This window comes from Bubalus bubalis, chromosome 1, assembly GCF_019923935.1.
Source record: "Bubalus bubalis isolate 160015118507 breed Murrah chromosome 1, NDDB_SH_1, whole genome shotgun sequence".
NCBI classification, from domain to species: domain Eukaryota; kingdom Metazoa; phylum Chordata; class Mammalia; order Artiodactyla; family Bovidae; genus Bubalus; species Bubalus bubalis.
In genome coordinates, this window is record NC_059157.1 from 189,854,013 (window position 1) to 189,878,755 (window position 24,743).

The 24,743-nt window shown below is 46.6% G+C and overlaps 1 protein-coding gene across 4 annotated transcripts in view; it reads left to right on the top strand.

Moving 5' to 3' along the window:
• The window catches only part of ADARB1 (adenosine deaminase RNA specific B1), a 115,716-nt gene that overhangs the window by 80,523 nt on the left and 10,450 nt on the right, over nt 1-24,743 (top strand). For all 4 annotated transcript variants that reach the window (XM_044947714.2, XM_025292839.3, XM_044947720.2 and 1 more), the window contains 5 exons: nt 3,442-3,556; nt 4,280-4,448; nt 5,059-5,207; nt 6,497-6,665; nt 11,795-11,976. In XM_044947714.2, coding sequence (XP_044803649.2) covers nt 3,442-3,556; nt 4,280-4,448; nt 5,059-5,207; nt 6,497-6,665; nt 11,795-11,976 — 784 coding nt within the window. The remainder of the gene's footprint in view (nt 1-3,441; nt 3,557-4,279; nt 4,449-5,058; nt 5,208-6,496; nt 6,666-11,794; nt 11,977-24,743) is intronic.

Consider the following 24,743-nt stretch of genomic DNA (forward strand, 5'->3'; position numbering starts at 1 on the left):
ATCTTGGTGAGGGAGGGGTCATCTCAAGGTTAGGGAGGGGTCATCTTGGTGAAGGAGGGTCATCTCAGGGTGAGGGAGGGGTCATCTTGGTGAGGGAGGGGTTGTCTCAGGGTGAGGGAGGGGTCATCTCAGGGTGAGGAGGGGTCATCTTGGTGAAGGAGGGTCATCTCAGGGTGAGGAGGGGTCATCTCAGGGTGAGGAGGGGTCATCTCAGGATGAGGGAGGATTCATCTTGGTGAGGGGGGGTCATCTCAAGGTGAGGGAGGGGTCATCTTGGTGAAGGAGGGTCATCTCAGGGTGGGGAGGGGTCATCTCAGGGTGAGGAAGGGGAGAAGAGGGGAGGGGGTCACCTCAGGGTGAGGGAGGGGTCATCTTGATGAGGGAGGGGTTGTCTCAGAGTGAGGGAGGGGTCATCTCAAGGTGAGGGAGGGGTCATCTCAGGGTGAGGAGGGGTCATCTCAGTGTGAGAAGGGGTCATCTCAGTGTGAGGAAGGGTCATCTCAGGGTGAGGGAGGGGTCATCTCAGGGTGAGGGAGGGGTCATGGTGAAGGAGGGTCATCTCAGGGTGAGGGAGGGGTCATCTCAGGGTGAGTAGGGGTCATCTCAGGGTGAGGAGGGGTCATCTTGGTGAGGGAGGGGTCATCTCAAGGTGAGGGAGGGGTTGTCTTGGTGAAGGAGGGTCATCTCAGGGTGAGGGGGGGGTCATCTCAAGGTGAGGGAGGGGTTGTCTTGGTGAAGGAGGGTCATCTCAGGGTGAGGGAGGGGTCATCTCAGGGTGAGGGAGGGTCATCTCAGGGTGAGGGAGGGTCATCTCAGGGTGAGGGGAGGGAACATTTCAGCGTGAAGAGAAGGGACATTTCATTGTGAAGGGTGATATCATCTCACAAGAAGGTGAGGGGTCATCTCAGGGTGAAGAGGGGACATATCACGGGGGGCTCTGAGGAGAGTGAAGGAGAAATACTTAGTTATCTCAACACCCTAGAACTGTTTGGTTATTTATTGCTGCTTTTCATGGAAATCCAACATCTTTCTGGGCTATTGTGAAGATGTTTATTTCAGGGAGAAAGTCTCACCCTGTTCTCTAATGCTTTCTATCATCATATGATTCAGTTTGAGGATAAAATACACATTGATGTGATGAGAAGGTATGGAGGAACCCAGGTTGACAGGCAGCCTGCACTCCCCCAGGAAAACCCACCCCCATCCAGCCTTTGGGGGACCCTTGAGGACCAGTAGTTCTCAGCTGTGAAAGAAGGAACTTTATTTATTTATTTATTTATTTATTTATTGCTGAAAACAACCAATACAGCATCAATGTAAAGTAATATATTCAAAGTATATTACTGTTGTTTTTTTTTAATGAGCCACGTAACTGCTTCCTGTATTAGCCTCTTGTTATATAATTTATAAGGACTATTGGTCCATTTATCATTGCACACATTAGGGGCACCAGCTCCCGAGGGACTTTATTTTCCAGTTGAGTATTTGATGCAGTCTTTTCGGCCAAGGTTCGTCCATGCCGTGGTTGCGGTGACTCGTGACGTGCGCCGTCTTCTAGTGTCAGCAGTCGTGTAAAGAGACTGGGGTCATTGAAAGCTGCATGAGAGTCACCTGTGGAGGGAGGGATGAGTGTGCGTGCGTGCGTGCATGTGCACTGGCAGCCTGCTTCTGTGCTGGCCGTGACAGCTGTGGGGAGCAGTGACTAGAGCTGCTGGCTTGGGAGGGGCCTCCTCAGCCCTGCCCAGCTGCCTCTGTGGCCTAGGCCAGCTGGGTCTGGGGAGGTGAACTGTCTCCCCACAAGCCCCCATTGCTTCCAGGGGCCCTACGGTGGCTCCCTGCCCTCAAGCGGTACCCAAGGATGCAGTCATGCCCTCCTGGGAGGACCTGTGGGCGGCCTTCAGAGTCGGTCCTCTTAGCGTCATTTCTGGACTCAATGGCTTTTTCCAGACATACACTCTGGGAGTGAGGTGTCTTGCTGGCTTCCTGGGGTCACCCTGAAGGATGTGGGGGGGCCATCCCTGGTCCCAGGGACTTGTTGCTTCCATGTTGCCTTCATGGGGCATTGAGAGATTATAAAGTCAGATGGTGCTGCCCACGTGGTAAGCACAGGGCTACCCATGAACCTGATGGACGTGGCCCAAACAAGGCATCCCAGGAGCCCACCCAGTCCCCACTGACCGTGAGAGCATGCTTGCTGTGTGACCTTGTCTGCCCCAAAGCTGGAGGGAGGGGCTTCATGCCACTGTGTCAGGGGGATGGTGGGTGGGGGACTGCCCAGGCAGAGGCGTGGCAGGAGCCCAGACTCTGCGTCCGCCCGTCTGGAGCTCCTCACCCTGTCGGGGGGCCGCTGTCTCCTCTCGCTCACATTCCCTCCACGTCCTGTGCTGTCCGCGGTCTGGCTGCCTTTCTTGCGCTCACCCATGGCCTTGCTCCTTTTCCGAGGGTGCCGGGTGGGGTCCTGGCCCTGCCCCCACTCTCCTGTTCCCCTCCTACGTGGCCGTGAGCACCATCTTCTGGGGCTCGTTGCTGGTGCAAGGATGGAGCAGTGACCTGATGACTGTTCTTTCCAGATAAGCTGCCATTGAGGATGATGGCTCTTCTGCCCATTCAGGAGTGTTTCATTGAGGGCTTAGCTGGGGACTCAGACAAGTGTGAGCTGCTGGGACGTGGGTCCCACGTGACTCCTTGAACCCCTTCCCATCAGGCATTGTTCCCAGAACACAGGGGGTCCCTCAGTCCATGCTGTAGAAGGAGGACCAGGTCCACACTCTCGAAGCCGTTTGCCCCCAAGTGCAGTGCTGCGCACCCCCCAGATGCGACCAGCACTGTGCGCAAGTGGCCTTGCAGCCCTCCCCTGTCGTCCCAGCTAGGGGACAGAGCCCTCGCCTGTGGGGCTCTGAGCAGTGTTGCTCTCTGGTCTCAGATGTGGAGGTAACAGGCGCAGGTGGACTGGTGCCTTGGGAGGGAGGTGCTGAGATAACAGTTTCCCTTCTGACTCCCCTTTCCATCTTGAGTGGCCCCTGCAGGGCCGTTCTGGCCTCCCTCCTGTGCTCTTACTTCCTCCAGAAGCCCTATTGCTTTGGGAGTGTGGCTGCAGGACTCGGAGCTCTGGCTCCAAGCCACAGAGGGAGGGAGGCAAGTGACCTTGCCGCCCTGGGCCTGGGTTCCCCCGGAGACAGGGCTGGGGTGGGAGGCCTTAGCTGCTCTATGCAGCTCCTACATGGCAGGGCTCCTGCCATCCTGTCCGTAGAGACCCTCGTATGCCCCTTGGATGCCTGGTTCCAAGAAATGTCTTTGAGGAAAAACTGCGCATGCACACGTGTGCGTGTGCACGCACACACACACACACTCACACGCTCATTTGCCAGACCTACCATGTGGCTCAGAGAAGAGGCCCCAGAACGTAACCCCAGAGGGTGCTGACCCCCTCTTGGTCCTCAGGTCCTGGCCGATGCCGTGGCCCGCCTGGTGCTGGATAAGTTTGGGGACCTGACAGACAGCTTCGCCTCCCCCCACGCTCGCAGGAAGGTCCTTGCTGGAATCGTCATGACAACAGGTAACCGTGTCGGTGTGTGTCCACTACGTGTTCTCACACTTAATGAAGAAGACACGCTCTCAGTGTACAGAAGCCTCTGACAGGAGCAGAAGGCTACTTTTTCATTCTCCTTCAGAATGTCTGCTGTGTGCAACTGGAGAAGCTGCACTTATGTTTTTTCCCCCACCATTTCATCTGTTTAACCTGAGTGTTTTGTTTGGAGAAAGCATCCTGTATTAGTATTTGATTCCAGTAATCTTACATGAATCCTCTCGAGTGAGTCTGGGAAATGCAGGAGACCTGTTGGTTTTCGCTTCACTGAGAGTAGCCGTCTCTGGTGTGTCAATTCACGTCACTGTTGCCAGATAAGCTTCCTGTGCCCTTCCCCGCGAGAGAAGGCTTCCACAAATGTAGGGACTCCGTGGGGGAAGCACCCTCGGGACGGCAACAGAAACCCAGCTAAATTTGCCTCTAAGTTCCCAGCTGTGACAGGATCCCTCCCCAAGTCCTCTTCTACCTCCCAGAAGTGAGGCCTCTGAGCAGTGTCTTCATGGACCACTCTTGGGAGCAGGAACCACAACCACGGCCAGTGCCTGTGTCCCTGGGGCGGCCAGAGGACCTTCAGTTCCTGAGGGCCGGGTCTGAGGCTGTCTTGGGGCCCTCTCTTCTTGGAGTATCCGCTCAGCCCAGCTGGCTGAGCCAATTCCTGGGAGGAATCGCTAGACGGTTTCTCCTGTGTTCCAGGCACAGATGTGAAGGACGCCAAGGTGATCAGCATCTCCACGGGAACAAAGTGCATCAACGGCGAGTACATGAGCGACCGTGGGCTCGCACTTAACGACTGCCATGCGGAGATCATAGCCCGCCGGTCCCTGCTGAGGTTCCTCTACACGCAGCTTGAGGTTTACTTAAAGTGAGTGTCCGAGGAAATGGGTGAAGGAAGCTGTTTTCCATAAAAAAAAATTTTCCTCCAATCAAAGTGTATTGCATCCTTTTCACTGTGTCTGTCATCACTGAAAAATTCTCAGCGTAGTGACTTTCTGGGTTACAGGTTGGGAACCCTTTTGCCCTTGAAGCTCAGGCTGTCAAGTAGAGTTGGCTGAGTTATATAACTCATATGCCCACGTACATACCCGCCACACATGCAGTCAGAGGGGTCATGTCTGTGTTCCAGACCCCAGGCTTTTGCTTTATACAGGAATAAGTGCTGGGGAGGTCACCATGCCCGGATGGCTGACTGTGAGTCTGACTGCTTCCTGCTCCAGGCCATGTCCTACTCTCAGCCTTTCTGTTCTGAGGTTGTAAATGAAGAGAACGGGGTTACTTGTGTACTGATGACTGTCTCATTGGTGAGCAGGCAGGAACCATGCTAATTATCATAAACATGTCAAGTAAATGCCCCACTGCAAGTTTATCTTACCCTGTTGAAAACACTGGCCTTTGAAAATCATCATAAGCTATGAGAGACTGAATTTTGATTGTGTTCAGCTTTAAGGTTTATCTTTGCAACTTACTCCTTTCAGTAGCAAAGATGATCAAAAGAGATCCATCTTTGAGAAGTCTGAGCGGGGCGGCTTCAAGCTGAAGGAGAATGTCCAGTTCCACCTGTACATCAGCACCTCCCCCTGCGGGGACGCCAGGATCTTCTCACCACACGAACCCATCCTGGAAGGTACCATGCCAGGCTCAGCAGCAGCCGCCACTTCCCAAGAAAGTTCATGACTGTGTTGTAACAGAGAAAAGGACAAACCTGTATTAATATCGTTTCTTCTTCAAAAATTTCCACCTTGGTTGTGGATCTGATAGGAATGTATAAAAACATGAAGTTTTCTTCTCAATTAGTAATTTGAAATTTTTAATGAATGAAGATGTGGATTCAAACAAGAAATTAGAATACAGTGAGGATATTAAAATTGTGTTCAGATTTTGAATTTGGATGACACGATGACACGCATCTCTAGATTGGAAATGCATGTCGTGGTCCATGTTTCTGGTGGGTTGTGATATCACGAGAGTGTGACTAAGTCTCAGAAGCAGGTGTCGGTGGGCAGGAAGGCCTCTCCCTGACCTCCGTGTTGCTCTCATTCTTGTTCGTGCTCTTGTTTCATAGTAATTTGTATCCACAACTCTGCTCACAAGCTTAAGCATTATGTGTTCCAAATAGAACATTTGATTACATTATTTTTATTGATTATAAAAGCAACATGTGGGGACTTCCCTGGTGACCCAGTGGCTAAGACTTCTCGCTACCAATGCAGGGGGCCTGGGTTCAATCCTGGTCAGGGAACTAGATCCCACATGCTGTGATTAAAGATCCCGCGTGCTGCAACTAAGATCTAAGATCCTGCATTCCACAAAGAAGACCCAGCACAGATAAACAGATACATAAGAATTTTTAAAAAGAAAAGACAAAATTATAAAACAAATTTTTTTAAAGCAACAAATATGCACTGTAGAAATTGCCAAATATTTTTAAAACATAAAAAATAACATTTAAATCACTGTATTCATGTAAAAAACCTCTGGGTGTTTGTGAATGTTTCCTATGGATTTATTTCCACATCCCTATAGATTTATTTTTGAAAATTTAAATATGCAGCAGAGAAATATAGCAAATACTCTAATATCCATCACCTAGAATTCGTAAATGTCAGCCTTGTGTTCTGTCTGCTTCAGCTAGTTTCTAATCCTAGAAATACATCAGTTGGTTAAAATGGAGGCCCTCTTTTCTCCCAACCACCAAGGAAACACCTTTATGAATTTGGTTTGTATTGTATCCTCCTGTTCAATTTTCTATGCTTGCATCGTACGCACATGTCTTGGGTGTAGAATGAGCACATGCACACGTGCGTGTGAACCATATTTTGAATTGACAGAGTGTTGTTAGACATGCTTTCTGGTGAGTTAAATAGGTGGTCGACCGGCAGACCCTCTCCAGAGGACCTTGTGTCTCTGTCTTAGAACCAGCAGACAGACACCCGAACCGAAAAGCCCGTGGACAGCTGCGGACGAAGATAGAGTCTGGTGAGGGCACCATCCCCGTTCGCTCCAACGCCAGCGTCCAGACGTGGGACGGGGTCCTGCAGGGGGAGCGGCTGCTCACCATGTCCTGCAGCGACAAGATGGCCAGGTGAGTCCCCTTGGACACGCTCCTGGGCCCGCCCCCACCCCTGCACGCCTGGGTGCCCCGGGGTGTTTCCAGGGACACCTGGGCATGTGTCCCACAGATTCACCGAAGGACTCAGGTTTTAAAAGGTGCTTCAGGGCCACCTTGAGAGGAGAGGTGGGGTCTCTGTGGACAGAGGCTCTGGAGCCAGGTCCTTTTGGGTTCTTATGGAGGCTTCACTACAAAGGCACCGTTGATTAAAAATCATGGCTGTTGGTATGGGAACTCAACCTCCAGCTGCTCTCCCCTACCGGGAGGTCAAGAAGGTGAGGCTGAAAGTTCCCATTGTATGTAATCAGTATTTGGCTCCACAGCCAACCAGCCCCTGTCCTCGGGTGGGTGACACAATCTACCTCATTAACATAGACACCTTATGGTTAATCACTTAGAAAGTTCCCAGGGCCTGGGAGCTGTGAGCCAGGAACCCCAGAAGAAGACCAAACATATATAAGAAAAATATATTTCTGATCATCTGAGTGGCCAACTGTACTTTTCTGATAAATCACAAGCTCAGTTACTGTAGCTTCATAGTAGGTCTTGAGGTCGGGTAGTGAGTCCTCCAACTTGGTCTCCTGTGTTATGTGGGCTCTTCTGGCCTTCTGCCCTGTATGTAAGCTTTGGAATCAGCTTGTCAGCATCTGCAGAATACTGTGCTAGAGCCTTGATGGGTTTGTGCTGAGTCTGTAGCTCAGGTTGGAAAGAATCGAGTCTTCCTCTCCATGAACGTGGGCTATCTCTCTGTTCACTTAGTTCTTTGATTCTTTTGTTGGTTTTATAGTTTTCCATGTACAGGTCTTGTATTTTTGTTAGATTTGTACCTGTATTTAATTTTGGGAGGTGTTAATGTAAACAGTGTTGTGTTTTAAACTCAAGTTCCACAAGTTCATTGTTGGTCACAGCTGATTTTTGATAAAGGTTCAAAGCCAGTTCAGTAGAGAAAGAATAGTGTTTTTAACAAATGATGCTGGGACAACTGAACATCCCTATGTAAAAACAAACAAGTGAACTTCATATTTTGCACCATATACAAAAATTAACTGAAAATGTGTCATAGACCTAAATGCGTAAAAGTTATAGAAGAAAAGAGGAGAAAATCTTGGCCACTGGGATGGGTTATGTCTTAGCTGCAACACCAGAAGCACTCTCCTTGAGAGGAAAAAGATGGTGTTAGACGTCATCAAATTAAAAATAGCTTCTCTGAAAGACTCTGTTAAAAGAATGAGAAATAAAGTCACTGGCTGGAAGAAAATATTTATACATCGTACATCTGATAAAGGACCTATATCCACACTATGCAAAGACTTCTAAAACCAACAAGGGGGAAAAACAGTTTTTAAAATGGGCAAAATATTTTAATGGACACTTCACCAAAAAAGATGTCAGATTAGCACATGAGAAGCTCGTTAATCATGGGAGAGAGCTATGAGGGCACATTCTTCCCTCCAGGCTTAAAGCCCTGTCGGATACGGTGGGGACCCCAGGCCCTTTAGCGTCATTCTCCCAGGCTGGGAACAGACAATGCAGCCAACTGTGAAGACAGCTCATCTGTGTCTTAGATGTTAAAGGCATTTCTGGCCTGTGTTCCCTCCACTTTACTCCTGTTTCTGGAGAGAAATGGAAGCACTGTCCATGCAGACTCACCTGGAGTGATTGAAGCAGCTTCTCCACATCTGGGAGCAGCTCAAACGGCTGTCAGTCTTTAAACAGGGTTAAATGGGAGTATCTGTGCCTCGGGGCACTGCTCAGGCAAAGGAAAGAATAAGCTGTCATGTTCAGTCAGTGGTACGTGGACACATCGCAGAAGGACTGTGCAGCATGCCAGGAACCAAAGGAGTGCTTACCATGTGATTCCATTGCTGTAGATTTCTAGAACGTGACAGAAGCAGGTCAGTGGTGGCCCAGGGATGGGGCAGAGCAGGAGGGGCAAGAGGAAGGCCTGGAGCAAGGAGGGAGGAGACTAGAGGGCTGGGAGTCGGGGTTTTGTTGTTTAGTTGCCAAGTCATGTCTGACACTTTGCAACCCCATGGACTGTGACCTTCCAGGCTCCTCTGTCCAGGGTATTCTCCGGGCAAGAATACCGGAGTGGGTTGCCATTTCCTTCTCCAGGGGATCTTCCCGACCAAGGAGGGTATTTACATGCTAGGACTCCCCAGATTCTGTGCTCTGACCCCAGGCAGGGCACTGTGCGTCCATCAAGCCTCAGCAACTCACAGAAGAAATTGCAGGGGAAGTTAGGAGATGGTCATAAGTGAACGACATAAAACACCACAGCTGAGAACAGGAGAACAAGTCCAAATTCTCAGAAGGGAGGGAAGGACACAGAGCAGACATTAGTACTCGATGCAGCAGCGATGAGCAGCGAACAGTCAGAAACCCAGAGTGCTGCTTTGAAAAAGGTAATAAAATTGGCAGACCTCTGGAAGTCTGACCAAGACAAAGGGTGCAGCCAAGTCAGGGGAGGAGGAAAGGGTGTCAGGATCTAGTAGGAATGGACACGTGCGCAGATGGCTGCAGTGAGAGTTACAGACACCATTAAAACCGAGATGACATAAAAGCTTTGTAGAAACGTGTATGTTCCTAAAATTGCTCAAGCATGTGTAAGAAATTTGAATGGAATTCCAAACATTAAGATAAAGAAAACCAGTCACGCCCTCACTCCCAAGAAGTAAATAAATTGGAGGAAATCAAAGAGGTGGCTGCAGAGAAAGAGGATGCAGCTCTTGCAGGAGACCATTGAGTGAGTTCTCTGCATTCTGGGGAGGTATCCTCTTCATACATACAGTCATTTCTACACATCAGGAAGGTGGGGAAGGATCCCAACTCATCCCGTATCCCCAGACCAAGCCAGGAAGGGAAACAAAATGACAGGCCGTCTTCTAATCTAAAACATCCATGTATATGCCAAATCTAACATTATTACTGATAGCTTGATTTTCTTCCAAATCTATAACTTCGATCAAAATCTCATCATTTTTTGTAGCACTTGACACTCAAGTGGAAAAGTCTCGCTGAGTGGTTAAGGCAGCAGGGCGTGGGTGGAGGACACTCCCAGCCCTGTCCTCTGGAATCTCCCTGCAGGTGATTAAATCCTTGGTCTTTGGTGATTCACTCAACCCCGGAAGTGGGGGCGGGGCTGAGCTCCCACCCTCTGATCTTTGGTGCCCCTGGAGGGCTGCCCCTGCCTCTGGCAGTCATGTGGACACCATGAACAGGGTCTGGGGGGCTGGCCTGGGTCTCACAGAGGGCAGGGCTGCCTCCCACAGACGGTTCCGGTTCCGGTTCCAGAGGGGTCAGGGCAGTGGGCGGGCTTTGGGTGAGACCACAGTTGGGGGGTGGCGGTGCGGGGTCCTGGGGGCTCTCACCTCTGAGTGAATTCTGTTGACTGGGCCATGGGAGGGGGTAGCACAGCCTGTGCTGCGCGCAGAGCTGGGGAGAAAGCAAAGACCACCTGCCTGAGGGCAGCAGTGCGCACGACCATGCAGAGCCCTGTCCCCCACCGCCGCCGCCTCCCCCTCCCCCAGACACAGGGGGGGCCAGGGGCATCGGCTGTGGGCCCCCCTACCATGGGGAGGCTGTAGGGTCACGGGGACAGCCAGTTTTCACAGGGGTTTGCTGGGGGCGGTGGGCTTGTATGGCACACATCCCACGAGTGTTTGCTGCTGGTCAAGTCGGCGCCTCCGTGTTCCCCGTGAGGCTCGCCCAGGGGAGCTGAGCCGAGTGGGTGGACCACTTCCCACCAGGGCCTCCGTGGAGCAATCGGGGCCTAGGATTCGCCTGCGAAGCATGTGTTCAAAATTAATGACTCGTAACTCGTATAAGTTTCTGCAAGAGCAGGGTTTTCAAGTTTGCCCCAGGAGGCTGAATTCAGCTTAATGGGGCCTAACCCCCCTGACAAGACTCTGATTTACATAAGAAAGGGCTCCCTGTGGGTTTTGTGTGCACTGAATCCTTCCCTACTGTTCCTTGCTAGATAGGAGGAACCCTGTGCTCTAATTTCCTTCTTAGAGGGTTGGGGGAGCCGAGGATTTGTCCAGTCAGCGCACACTGAGCTGTGAGGCCAGGTCCCTAAATGCTGGGATGTTTTAGTATGCTAAACAGACGAATCCCTCCCGCTTAGAGCCTGTTGATGGGAGAAGGTAGGGGACAGATGGTAAGATCTGCAGGGGTTCAGCAGAGGGGGCACCTAGTGGGCTCCAGTGGCAGCTGAGAGAAAGACTTTACACAGACCAAGGTGGGGGCACTGGGGACCCTTGGCTGAGGGCTGGAGCTCCACAGGGAGCAGAGGATGCTCATGCTGCTGGCTTGGGGAAGGGGTGTGAGGGAGAAGACCCCTGGATCCAGTGAGCTTTGCCCCCTGGGTGCTGGGACATGGACTCCCGAGGCCATGGAGGGCTGCTTTCCTGCTGTCTGTGGGGCTCAGAGCGGTGAGGCGGTGTTCGAGTTGTCATTGAGACGAAGCCATGGAGGGTTGGTGCTGTGACCTCACCCACACCAAATGCGGGGTCAGGATAGTCGATGCCGCTACCAGGGAGCAGGAAGAGACCAGTTTCCGTCCCTCTGGAGCTGCCATTTTTTATTCATTAGAAGTAATGAAATAAAGGTTTATTTTTTCTTTTGATTTTTCTCACAAGAAACGTGGCTCAATATCTTTTTAGAACTAATCTTCGGTAAATGTGTCATCTTGGGAAACATGGAGGCAAAAGATCGTTCCAGCATAAAATAATTAAGTAGATTTTTCTCTTTAGAATTTTAAACTAAGTCAGTTATTTAGTGAAAGTCGCTCAGTTGTGTCCGACTCTTTGCGACCCCAGGGACTATGCAGTCTGTGGAATTCTCCAGGCCAGAATAGTGGAGTGGATAGCCGTTTCCTTCTCCAGCAGGTCTTCCCAACCCAGGGATCGAACCCAGGCCTCCCACATTGCAGGCAGATTCTTAACCAGCTGAGCCACCAGGGAACCCAAGTCGGTTATTTAACTGCCTTTTAAATTGGTTAACACTTGTATGGAATGAGCAGCATGCCCACGTGAGCACGGCACTATGGAGGGCCCAGGCCAAAGGGACCCCACGCTGAGTGCCTCTTCCTTTGCCTCCAGGTGGAATGTGGTGGGCATCCAGGGGTCCCTGCTCAGCATCTTCGTGGAGCCCATTTACTTCTCCAGCATCATTCTGGGCAGCCTGTACCACGGGGACCACCTCTCCAGGGCCATGTACCAGCGCATCTCCAACATCGAGGACCTGCCCCCGCTGTACACCCTCAACAAGCCTCTGCTCAGCGGCAAGTACCCCCCCTTCCTGACTGCAGCGTGCAGGTCTCACGAGTAACACACCAGTGGGGGCTGCACTGAGGTGGGGGAGTGGCGGGGAGTGTTGGGCCATTCAAAAGGGGCGGAGGCAATGGATGGGTCGTTTAAGTGGGTCCCTCGAGGTTCCCCTCTCTTGCCAGTTGAAAACCTCGCCATTTACAGGGAAATTAGAGCCCAGACGCGGCACCCGCGGGCTTTCCTCTCACCCATACTCGTGCTGCTGAGTCCTGCGTCCACTGTAGAGGCTTGCAGGAGCCATGAAGGCTCCACTGGCCTCAGCTGCCCGAGATGATGCTAGGCCAGCCCACAGAGGACTCACGGCCACAGAGACGAGCTCTGCAGGAGGTCGGCCGTGGGGCTGTGTGCCCGTGGCAGGCAGTGGTGTCTCTCTCAGTGGGACGTGCACCCGCCTAGTGCGCCCTGGGTTACTGGTTGTTTATTGTTTTTCTTCTAGAATGTCAGTGGCTAGCAGTAAAGTGAACAAGAGCTTTTGAATTCAAGGGCCCTAACTTCTCAGTTCACCTTTACTTAAAAGGACACAGTTAAGGTATTTTTATCCTTTGGAAATCTCGCTTTACCTACTTTTAAAACTAGAACTAAAACCCTAACCGTGAACTAGAATGCCTCTTGGTGTGTGTGTTTTGCCGTGGTCTGTGGTCTTGCTACTAGCCCATCTCTAACTGAGAAAAGCAACGTGGAGCTTTGTTTGAAAGCATGTCTCTTAGAGCACATGGATCACACGGGAATGGAGAAAAAGTTGCTCCAAATTCAGTTTCACAGCTCTCTATTGTAAACCGTTACCTTCTTAGGAGAAAAAAGATAAAAGTAGACTGATAAAATCTGATGGTAAGTTGAAATTGTAGCGTCCCTACCGTTGAACGTACACTGGTAGATGTGAGCAGGTGTACTTGGATGTGTGTTTGGGTGCGAATCTCACACGAGTCAGAAAACAGTTTTCCTTGTCCGGTCTGTGCTTTGTGTGTGGGGCAAGCATGCTTTGATTCAATCAGCTGTCACTTGTCTAGAGTGTTGGCAGCCACTGAGAACATCATATGTGAGACGCGTGGCACCGGGGGCTCCTCGGGAGCTGCCTGTGCCCAGTTGGGTGGCTCTGGGTGTGTTGCTCCACCACCTGCTGAAGGAGTCCTGGGCGCTGACCGGCTTGCTCACCCATGAAGTCCGGTGTGCTTTGATCACGTCGTCCGTGTACAGAGTGCGTCTGGATCTATGAGCACCTGCTGGAGAACAGTGTTTCACCACGTATGTTTGTTAGAAACGTGAATTTACAAATAAGGAAGACCTGTTCTTCCCTCTTCCTCCCCAGTATTGCCCTGAGGCCCACAGACACCACGCAGGGCATCTTCACAGACAAAAGGATTCAAATAGGAGAAATCTGGAGGAGAGGGTGTCAGTGTCTCAGTAACGCAGGAGGTCACACTCCTTTCAAACGGGCCCATGGCACCGCCCTCAGCTTGCTCACAGGGAGTCCCCACAGTCAGTGAGTGGCCAGGTCCACCTGGGCTGTCCCCTCCCAGTCCTCCTGCTGCGCACACCTGGTGCACGGCTGTGTGCCTAGCAGGTCATGCCCTGTTCGTTGCTCTTTTTCACCTCATAGTTTATCGCAGGTCATTCCCATGTTGGAAAGAGAAAGCCATGTAACAGCCATGAGAGAACGGTAGTGTCTGAAGGGAGCGAGAGAAACGGACCTGAATGCCACACAGAGAAAGGCTGAGGTGACTGAATGAGGTTCCCTGGAAACTGGAGCAGATCTAGATGGACTTACTAAAAGGTTTATCAGCAGACTGTGTTTGAAAATGCCGTCGAGGTTAAAAATGAGAATTTTACTTGAATTTCAGCATGAAAAGTGTGTGTTTAAGAAAGAACTTCCTGGAGGTGAACCTTTGCCTTGGGCGCTCACGTGATGCGCTTTCCCATCCTCCTGAATGCTCTTGTCTCTCCTTTTCAGATGAGTTTCAAATCCAGCGCCTGCAAGTGCAGGGCAGCTCTGGCTCCTGGCTCTCCTCCACCGGCCCCGGGTCTGAGTCTCTCCCGGCCCCGCTTGCTGTCAGGCACACTGAGACAACTCAGCAAGGAAGACCAAGAGGCTTGACTGCCGTGGTCACAGCCAGGATGCCCGGGGTCGTGGGGTGAGACCCACTATGCCGATCTCACTGCCAACGGTGTCACAAAACAGTAACACACGGAGAAAGAGCGCAGGGTGTGGGGTGAGCGTGTGGGGCTCACCTACCGCCTGAACAAAAGCACAGGAAATGGAAATTTTAATGAAGCCCCAATCAGAAATAGATGATTCAATATCTGAAATTAAATAGCACTCTAGAAGCCATGGATAATAGACAGAATGACCCAGGAGAACACAGAAATGGTCCGCAAGAGAGAGTAATGGAACTCACCCAACCAGAGCAGCAGACAGAAAGACAACAAAACAAAATAAAAATGAGTGGGACATATGGGGTCTCTGGGGTAACGTCAAATGTGCCAGCATTCGTGTTGTAGGAGTTCTAGAAGGAGAAGGAGGGGTAAAAAGTGTATTCAAGGAAATTATGGCTGAAAACTTTTCAAACCTAAAGAAGGAAACAGATAGCCAGGTACAGGAAGCACAAAAAGTCCCGAACAAGATGAACCCAATCAAACCCACACCAACACATCATTAAATTGGCGAAAGCTAAAGAATTCTTAAGGCAACAAGAGAAAAACAAGGAGTTGGTTACATGAGATTCCTGGTAAGGCTTTCGGCAGCCAGAAAAGAGTGGCACAGGATATTCACAGGGCTGAAAGGGAAGAACGTACAACCCAGGATATGCTTCCCAGCAAGATTAGAAGAGGAGATGAAGAATTTCTCAGACAAGCAAAAACTAGAATTCCAGCAGTACTGAATGTACCCTAAAGGAATTATTGAAGGGCTTTCTCTAAATGGGAAAAGAAGTAAGAAAATATAGGAAAGAGAAAATCCCATTAGGAAGGCAAATATGGAGTAAGACGATCACTTAAATAATCCACTATGTAATTAAATGACCGAAAAAATATAAAAGCAACTATGACTACGATAAACCATAAAGGAAAATAGACACATGCAGCCCAGCGTTCACAGCAACACTGTTTACAGTCGCTAAGGTATGGAAGCAACCTAAATGTCCATCGACAGATGAATGGATAAAGAAGACGTGGTGGAATGTTACTCAGCCATAAAAAGAATGAAATAGCGCCATTTACAGCAACATGGCTGGACCTGGAGATTGTCATACTGAATGCAGTTAGCCAGACAAAGAAAGAGAAATGATATGATACTGCTTTTTGTGGACTCCAAAAAGAAACGATACAAATGAACTTATTTACAAAACAGACTCACAGACTGAGAATGAACATGTGGTTACCAAGGAGGAAGTGGGGGGAAAGGATAGTTAGGGAGTTTGGAGTGGACATGTATACACACTGTTACATTTAAAATGGATAACCAACAAGGACCCACTGTATATCACAAGGAACTCTGCTCCATATTCTGTAATGGCCTAATTGGGAAAATAAAGAAGAATAGATACGTGTTATGTGTATTAAAAATAAATGATAAGTTAAAAAAAAAAAAAAAACCTGTGGGGCTTTCACAGAATTCACAGATAGAGATACATGAAATTCTGTTTCCTTCCTACTCCATTATTGTAGTTTTCCCCATAAAAGCTCATCTTAACAAAAGCAGCTGCTAATATTGAGTGATACTTCTCTGTACTGTATTAGTTGTGTCTTTGGGATAAGAAATTGATTATCTGACCTTAACATAGTGAAGACTTTGCAGGTGTGCCGCTTTCTACCTTAGGTAGTAACTTAGTTATGTAAACAGTGAGAAATAAAGTACAGGAATGTTGTAATTTGATTAGGAAAACAAAAAAATGAAAAAACTAGGCTTATTTATTTATATTTTCCATAGCAAGTTATGGATTAAAATGCTACTGTCTTAAATAATGCATTTTATAGTGAGTTTTGATATTGTTTGTATACATATTCATAAACTTTTAACAGTGAGTTGATGGGAAAAGAAGTGACACTGAATGGAGTTATATATCATGATGCCTATATTTCTATCCAACGGCAGACATGCTTTTCAGCTTAGAACTCATAGAGTATGACAATTTCCATTCATAACAAAACAGATCAATCACAAAGAAATGAACATTTCCCCGTATTCAAACTTGGTTAATGTTTTTCACCCATTTGTCAGTTCTGAGAAATTAGAAATTAGTGTGAACCCCTAATATCTGTCTGAATGACAGACATTTTAATGTATATATAATCTTGATTTAACTATTTGTAAAACAACTTATATTGTTATCAGATATAGTAAATATTCAACCATAATTGACCAGAATAAAACAGTAAAGGGATAAGCATGGACGATGTAAAATATGATACCAAAAACACAAAATGTGGGGAAGAAGAGTGTAGAATGTAGCTCTTTCAGTGTGTTTGAACTTAAATGACTTATCAGTGTAAACCTAGTAGATATGATTATGGGTCAACATATATGAACCCCAAGGTAACAACAAATCCAAAACCTACAACAGATACACAAAAATCAAAAAGAAAGGAACCTAAGCATTGTTTTTGTTTAGTCACTCTTTTGTGACCCCATGGATTGCAGCCATACTACTAAAGAAAATCACCAAAGCATGACAGGAGAAGCAAAAAGAAGAAAAGAACATAGAAGAACTGTGAAAACAACTGGAAAACTAGTAACAAAAGGGCAATAAAAATGTACATATCAGTAATTACTTTAAGTGTTGATGGACTAAATACTCTGATTAAAGGACATAGGGTGGTAATTGGATAATAAACAGACCCTTCAATATGCTGCCTACAAGAGACTCACTTCAGGGTAAAACACAGACAGACAGAAAGGGGATGGAAAAAGATATATAAATAGAAACAACAAGAAAAAGGAGATAGCAATACTCATATCAAACAAAGTAGACTTTAAAACAAAGACTATTAACAAAGACAAAGAATGGTATTATATAGTGATAAAGGAAATCAATGCAAGAGGAAGATATAACATTCCTTAACCATGTATTGACTAGAGATGTATTAATACGCCTTTTGTTACCTGAATGTTATTAACCAGAGTGTTTCAATATTTACTTACATAACAAATCGCCAGCCACAGGCATTAGTTTCTGCAAAAAACCCCCAGTCAATAATATGTTAACATATACAGGAGCACCTAAATTTATAAAGCAAATACTAACAGATGTAAAGGAGCAAATTGACAACAATACAATAATAGATGACTTTAACATTCCACTGACATCAGTGGACAGATCAGAAAGAAAATCAGTAAGGCAAAGGTGGTCTTAAATTACAAATTAGACTAGTTGGACTTGATTGATATCTATAAGACATTATGTCCCAAACCAGGAGAACATACATTCTTTAAAGTGCACATGGAATGTTCTCCAGGATAGATTACATACTACATCACAAAACAGACTTCAGCAATCTTAGAGGGCAGAAATTATATCAGGTATTTTTTCTGCCCATAGTATATGAGACTAGAAATCAACTACTGATAGAGAAACAGAAAGAAAACAAATCTGTGGACACGAAACAACATGCTACTAAAGAAACAATGGGTCAGTGATGAAATCAAAGAGGAAATCAGAAAATAAATGAAAACGTAACACAACTTTCCAAAATATATGGGATGCAGCAAAAGTAGTACTAAAGGCAAATTCATGGCAATACAGCCCTTCCTCAGGTAAGAAGAAAAATTTCAAGTAAACAACTTAAGCTGCCATCTAAAAATTTAGAAAAAGAACAAATGATGCCCAAAGTCAGAAGGAAGGAAATAATAAAGATCAGAGAGAGATATTTAAACATAGTTTTAAAAAAGCAATAGAAAAGATAAACGAAACCCAGAGCTGGTTTTTTGGTACAGACACACAAAGTTGATAACTTTTAGTCAGTCTCATCACGAAGAAAAGAGAGAGGATCCAAATAAACAAGATAAGTGAAAGAGGGGAAATGGCAAAAAATACCACAAAAATACAAAAGATCATAAGAGTACTATGAATAGTTATATGCCAACAAATTGGACAATCTAGAAGAAATGGACAAATTTCTATAAGCACACAGCCTGGCAAGATGGAGTCAAGAATAAACAGACAATTTGAACTGACCAGTCACTAGAAGTGAAATTGAATTTGTAATTAGAAAAAAAAAAAACTAGCAAACAAAAGTCAAGACCTGACAGGGGAATTCTACCAAACATACAAAGAAGAACTTCCACGTATCCTTCTTAAACTATTCCCCAAAATTGAAGAGGATGAAACACTCCCAAACTGATTCTACGAGGCCACCATTGCCCTGATGCTAAAACCAAAGATGCTATAAAGAAACAAAACTTTGAGCCAATATCTTTGATGAATATAGATGGAAAATTCCCCAACAAAATATTAGCAAGCCAAATCCAGCAATACATTAAAATCCAGCAATTTGACCATCATGTATCATGGTCAAATTGATTTACTTCAGGGTCACAAGGATGGTTTAATGTTCACATGTTAGTCAATGTGATATATACCACATTAACAAAATGAAAGATAAAAATCATATGATCATCTCAATAGACTCAAGAAAAGCATTTGAAAAAATTCAACATGCATTCATGATTAAAGCTTTCATTAAAGTGAGCATAGAGGGAACATAGCTCAACTATATAAAGGCCATTTACAACAAACCCACAGCCAATATAATAATGGTGAAAAGCTGAAAGCTTTCCTATTAAATTCAGAAAGAACACAAATGGAAATACTCTTGCCACTTCTATTTAATACAGTTTTGGAAGTCTTCGCCACAGCAGTCAGACAAGAAAAAGAAATAGAAGCTACCTAGGTTGGAAGGGAAGAGGTAAAACTCACTGTTTGCAGATGATCTGATAATCTCTACAGAGAACCCTAAAGTCTCCACCCAAATACTATTATAACTAATAAGCGAATTCAGCAAGGTTGCAGAAGCCAAGATTACTATCAGTTCAGTTCAGTTCAGTCACTCAGTCGTGTCCGACTCTTTGCCACCCCATGAATCGCAGCACGCCAGGCCTCCCTGTCCATCACCAACTCCCGGAGTTCACTCAGACTCATGTCCATCGAGTCGGTGATGCCATCCAGCCATCTCATCCTCTGTCATCCCCTTCTCCTGCCCCCAATCCCTCCCAACATCAGAGTCTTTTCCAATGAGTCAACTCTTTGCATGAGGTGGCCACAGTACTGGAGTTTCAGCCTTAGCATCATTCCTTCCAAAGAAATCCCAGGGCTGATCTCCTTCAGAATGGACTGGTTGGATCTCCTTGCAGTCCAAGGGACTCTCAAGAGTCTTCTCCAACATCACAGTTCAAAAGCGTCAATTCTTCGGCGCTCGCTAATAGTGGCTTCCCAGGTGGCGCTAGTAGTAAAGAACCCACCTGTCAGTGCAGGAGACGTAAGAGATGCAGTTTCAATCCCTGGGTTGGGAAGGTCCCCTGCAGGAGGGCATGGCAACCCACTCCAGTTTTCTTGCCTGGAAAACCCCATGGACGGAGGAGTCTAGCAGCACACAGCACACACACTAATAATAAAGTATCAGAAAGAGGAAATTTTAAAAGAATTCCATTTAAAATGCATTAAAAAGAATAACATACCTAGAAGTATTTTCTTCTAGGAGAAAAAAAATAAACTTAACCAAGGATCTGAAAGACCTGAAAATTATAAAGCATTGATGAAGGAAATTGAGGGTGATGCTCCTTGATTGGGAGTATTAATATTATTAAAATGGCCATTCTATCCAAAGACAGCTACAGATACAATGCAATCTCTATCAAAATGCCCATGACATTTTCCAGATCTAGATCAAATAATCTTAAAATTCTCTGGAACCACAAAAGACCCTGAATTGGCAAGACAATCTTGAGAAAAAAGAATAAAACTTGAGGAATCATGCTTCCTGACTTCAGACTATACAACAAAGCTACATTAATCAAAACAGTGTTGAATTGGCACAAAAAGAGATGCATAGATCAGTGGAACAGAATAGAGAGCCCCGAAACTAACCCACACACCTGTAATCAATTAATCTTTGAGGAGGGAAGCAAGAATATACAATAGAGAAAAGACAGTCTCTTCAGCAAGTGGTGTTAGGAAAGCTGGACAGCTGCCTGCAGTCAGTGAATTAGAACACACCCTCACACCATACCCAAAAATAAACTCAAAATGGTTTCTAAAGACCTAATTGTAAGAACTGAAACCATAAAACTCCTAGAAGAGAACCTAGATGGAACCCTCTTTGATAAAGGTCATAGCAGTATTTTCTTGGATCAGTCTCTGAAGAGGAAAGAAATAAAAGCAAAATTAAACAAATGGGACCTAATTAAACTTAAAAGCTTTTGCATAGCAAAGGAAACCATCAACAAGATGAAAAGACAACCTACCAACTGGGAGAAAATATTTGCTAATGATACAACTGATCAGAGGTTAATATCCAATGTGTACAAAAAGTGCATACAACTCAGTACTAAAAAACAAACAAAATTTGGGCTGAAATCCTGAACAGACATTTTTCTAAAGAAGACATGGATGGTCAATAGGAAGAGATGCCCAGAATCACTAGCTTTATTGCTGTTGTTCAGTCACTCAGTCGTATCTGATTCTTTGTAACCCCATGAACTGCAGCATGCCAGGCTTCCCTGTCCTTTACCATCTCCCCAAGTTTGCTCAAGCTCATGTCCGTTGAGTTGGTGATGCCATCCAACCATCTTGTCCTCTGTTGCCTCTTTCTCCTAGTGTCCTCAATCTTTCCCAGCATCAAAGTCTTCTCTAATGAGTCAGCTCATTGCATCTGGTGCCCAAAGTATTGGAGCTTCAGCAGCAGTCCTTCCAATGAATATTCAGGGTTGATTTCCTTTAGGATTGACTGGTTTGATCTCCTTGCTGTCCAAGGGACTCAAGAGTCTTCTTCATGACCACAATTTGAAAGCATCAGTTCTTTGGCGCTTAGCCTTCTTTATGATCCAACTCTTACATCCATACAAGATTACTGGAAAAACCATAGCTTTGACTTGGTTGGCAAAGAGATGTCTCTGCTTTTTAATACACTATCTAGATTTGTCACAACTTTCCTTCCAAGGAGCAAGCATCTTTTAATTTCACGGCTGCAGTCACCATCCACAGTGATTTTGGAGCCCAAGTAAATAAAGTCTGTCACTGTTTCCATTGTTTCCACATCTATTTGCCATAAAGTGATGGGACCAGATGCCGTGATCTTAGTTTTTTGAATGTTGAGTTTTAAGCCAACTTTTTCACTCTCCTCTTCGCCTTCTACCATTAGAGTTGTATCATCTGCATATCTGAGGTTGTTGATATTTCTCTCAAAAGTCTTGATTCCAACTTGTGATTCATCCAGCCTGGCATTTCGCATGATATACTCTGCATATAAGTTAAATAAACAGGGTGACAGTATACAGCCTTGACGTACTCCTTTCCCAATTTGGAACCAGTCTGTTGTTCCAAGTCTGGTTCTAACTGTTGAATCTTGACCTGCATATGTATTTCTCAAGAGGCAGGTAAGGTGGTCTGGTATTCCTACCTCTTTAAGAATTTACCACCGTTTCTTGTGATCCACACAGTCAAACTTTAACATAGTCTGTGAAGCAAAAGTAGATGTGTTTTCTGGAATTCCCTTGCTTTCTCAATGATCCATTGAATGTTGTCTATTTAATCTCTCATTCCCTTGCCTTTTCTGAATCCAGCTTGTACATCTGGACGTTCTCAGTTCGTGTACTACTGAAGCCTAGCTTGAAGGATTTTTAACATTACCTTGCTAGCATGTGAAATGAGTGCAATTGTACAGTAGTTTGAACATTCTTTGGCATTGCCATTTTTGCAATTGGAATGAAAACTGACCTTTTTCAGTCCTGTGGCCCCTGCTGAGTTGTCCAAATTTGCTGATATATTAAGTGTAGCACTTTGACAACATCATCTTTTAGGAGTTGAAATAGCTCAGCTGAAATCCCATCCCCTCAACTAGCTTTGCGGAGAAGGCAATGGCACCCCATTCCAGTACTCTTGCCTGGAAAATCCCATGGACAGAGGAGCCTGGTGGTCTGCAGTCCATGGGGTCGCTAAGAGTCAGACATGACTGAGTGACTTCACTTCACTTTTCAGTTTCATGCATTGGAGAAGGCAATGGCAACCCACTCCAGTGTTCTTGTCTGGAGAATCCCAGGGATGGGGAGCCTGGTGGGCTGCTGTCTATGGGGTCGCACAGAGTCGGACATGACTGAAGCGACTTAGCAGCAGCCGCAACTAGCTTTGTTTGTAGTGATGCTTCCAAAGGCCCACTAGACTTCACCCTCCAGAATGGCTCTAGGTGAGTGACCATACCATCAAGGTTATCTGGGTCATTAAGACCTTTTTTGTCTAGTTGTGTGTATTCTTACCACCTCTTAATATCTTCTGCTTCTATTAGGTCCATACCGTTTCTGTCCTTTATTGTGCCCATCCTTGCATGAAATGTTCCTTTGGTATCTCCAGTTTTCTTAAAGAGATTTCTGGTCTTCCCCATTCTGTTGTTTTCCTCTATTTCTTTGCATTGGTAACCTACGAAGGCATTCTTGTCTATCCTTGCTATTCTCTGGAACTGTGCATTCACTTGGGCATATTTTCCCCTTTCTCCTTTGCCTTTCTTCTCTTATTTTCTCAGCTATTTGTAAGGCCTCCTCAGACAACCACTTTGCTCTCTTGCATTTCTGTTTCTTTGGGATGATTTTGGTCATCCTGTACAATGTTAGGAGCCTCTGTTCGTAGTTCTTTAGACACTCTTATCAGATCTAATCCCTTGAATCTATTTCTCACTTCTACTGTATAATCATATGGGATTTGATTTAGGTCATACCTGAATGCCCTAGTAGTTTTCCCTACTTTCTTCAATTTAAGCCTGAATTTTGCAATAAGGAGCTCATTATCTGAACCATAGTCAGCTCTTGGTCTTGTTTTTGCTGACTGTATAGAGCTTTTTCATCTTCTGCCATAAAGAATATACTCAGTCTGATTTCGGTATTGACTATCTGGTGATATCTGTGTAGAGAGTCACCTCTTGTGTTCTTAGAAAAGGATGTTCGCTAATGACCAGTGTGTCCTCTTGGCAAAACTGTTAGCTTCTGCCCCACTTCATTTTGTACTCCCAAGTCCAAACTTGCCTGTTATTCCAAGTATCTTTTGACTTCTTGCTTTGCATTCCTGTCCCCTCGGATGAAAAGACCATGTTTTTTTGGTGTTAGTTCTAGAAGGTCTTGTAGATCTTCATAGAACTGTTCAGCTTCTTCAGCTTTACTGGTTGGGGCATAGACTTGGATTACTGTGATGCTGAATGGTTGCCTTGGAAATGAACTGAGTTCATTCTGTCATTTTTGAGATTGTACCCAAGTACTGCATTTAGGACTCTTTTTCACTTTGAGGGGTCCTCCATTTCTTCTAAGGGATTCTTGCCCACACCGGTAGATATAATGGTACATGGAGGACTTGAACCCTGTCTGAGGTGCCTCCTGTGGAGCTGCATGTTCTGTGTCTGTCTTGGGATCTGCTGCCCTGCCCTGCCCTGCCCAGATGTCCTTTTCCCCCTGCACCAGAGTTGGAGCTCCCCTCTCATCCTCAGGGCATGTTGCTTGGGGTGGGGGCACTTTCTCTTCCACCCACCAGCCCTGTTGTCCTTGGGATGAGGCTGGCTTGATCCCCTGTCCTCTGGGCCAGGTTGTCAGCAGCGTGCATTTCACCTTGTGGACCAGAGCACCCAGTATTTTGCCTAGGTTGGTGCTTTAAACACCCCCCACCCCAAGCTGGTGTAAGAAGGGGGTCTGATTTGGCCTGAGGTCCACCAGGTGGAGCCTACAGTCTCACGATCTGTGTCTGGGGTTGGGGAGCTAAAGACGACAGAATGGGTGTGTGTGGCCGCCTTGCCCTCACAGACTCATATTTCCCATTGGTTCCCACCCCCTCCATCAGCCCAGGGGAAGTGAGATGGACGTCCCCAGGGGCTCCACTCCAGGGGCTGCAGGCCAGGGACACACGGCCTGGCCGACGGACTGCGTGGCCATTACTGTGCTGTGCACTTGATTTCCTTCTCCTTTAGCTCTGCTCGGGGTTTCGTGTGTTTGCAGAATGAAGGCCACACTCAGTCCAGATTGTAACTACACGTTGTCCTGGCCATTTAATGAGTGAACAGTAGCCTCTGTAACAGGAGCCTTGGTCCCCTAGGCATCCATCACTCTTCACTGTGTGTGTGATGCATCTGATCACACCGTGTGTGGCACAGGAATCACCCTTACAAGGGAAGCAAGAGAAGTACCAGCACCACCAGCCAAGTTTCCTGTTTCCCTTGTGTCAGTTACTAGGCCAGTTCACAGTTTTTCATGCTTTTGCTCTAAAAGCTCTGACTCAGCATGCTGGATATACAGCAGCAGAGACACTCTCAGGACCACCAAGCTTTTGCTGCTTTTACTGTTTTATGCACAGTAGCCTGTGGTTAGCTCGTTACCCCAGTTCTCACTTTGCAGCCCCGGAAACACAAGCTCCTTCTGGGTGTCTGTCCTGTGGGGGTATTGACCCCACAGACTTATAGACAGGATCTCCTGGGCCCATATGGGCTCCCTGCCCCAAGAAAGTACATGGCTGGCCCTAAACCTTGGACTGCCTGCTGTCTGTAG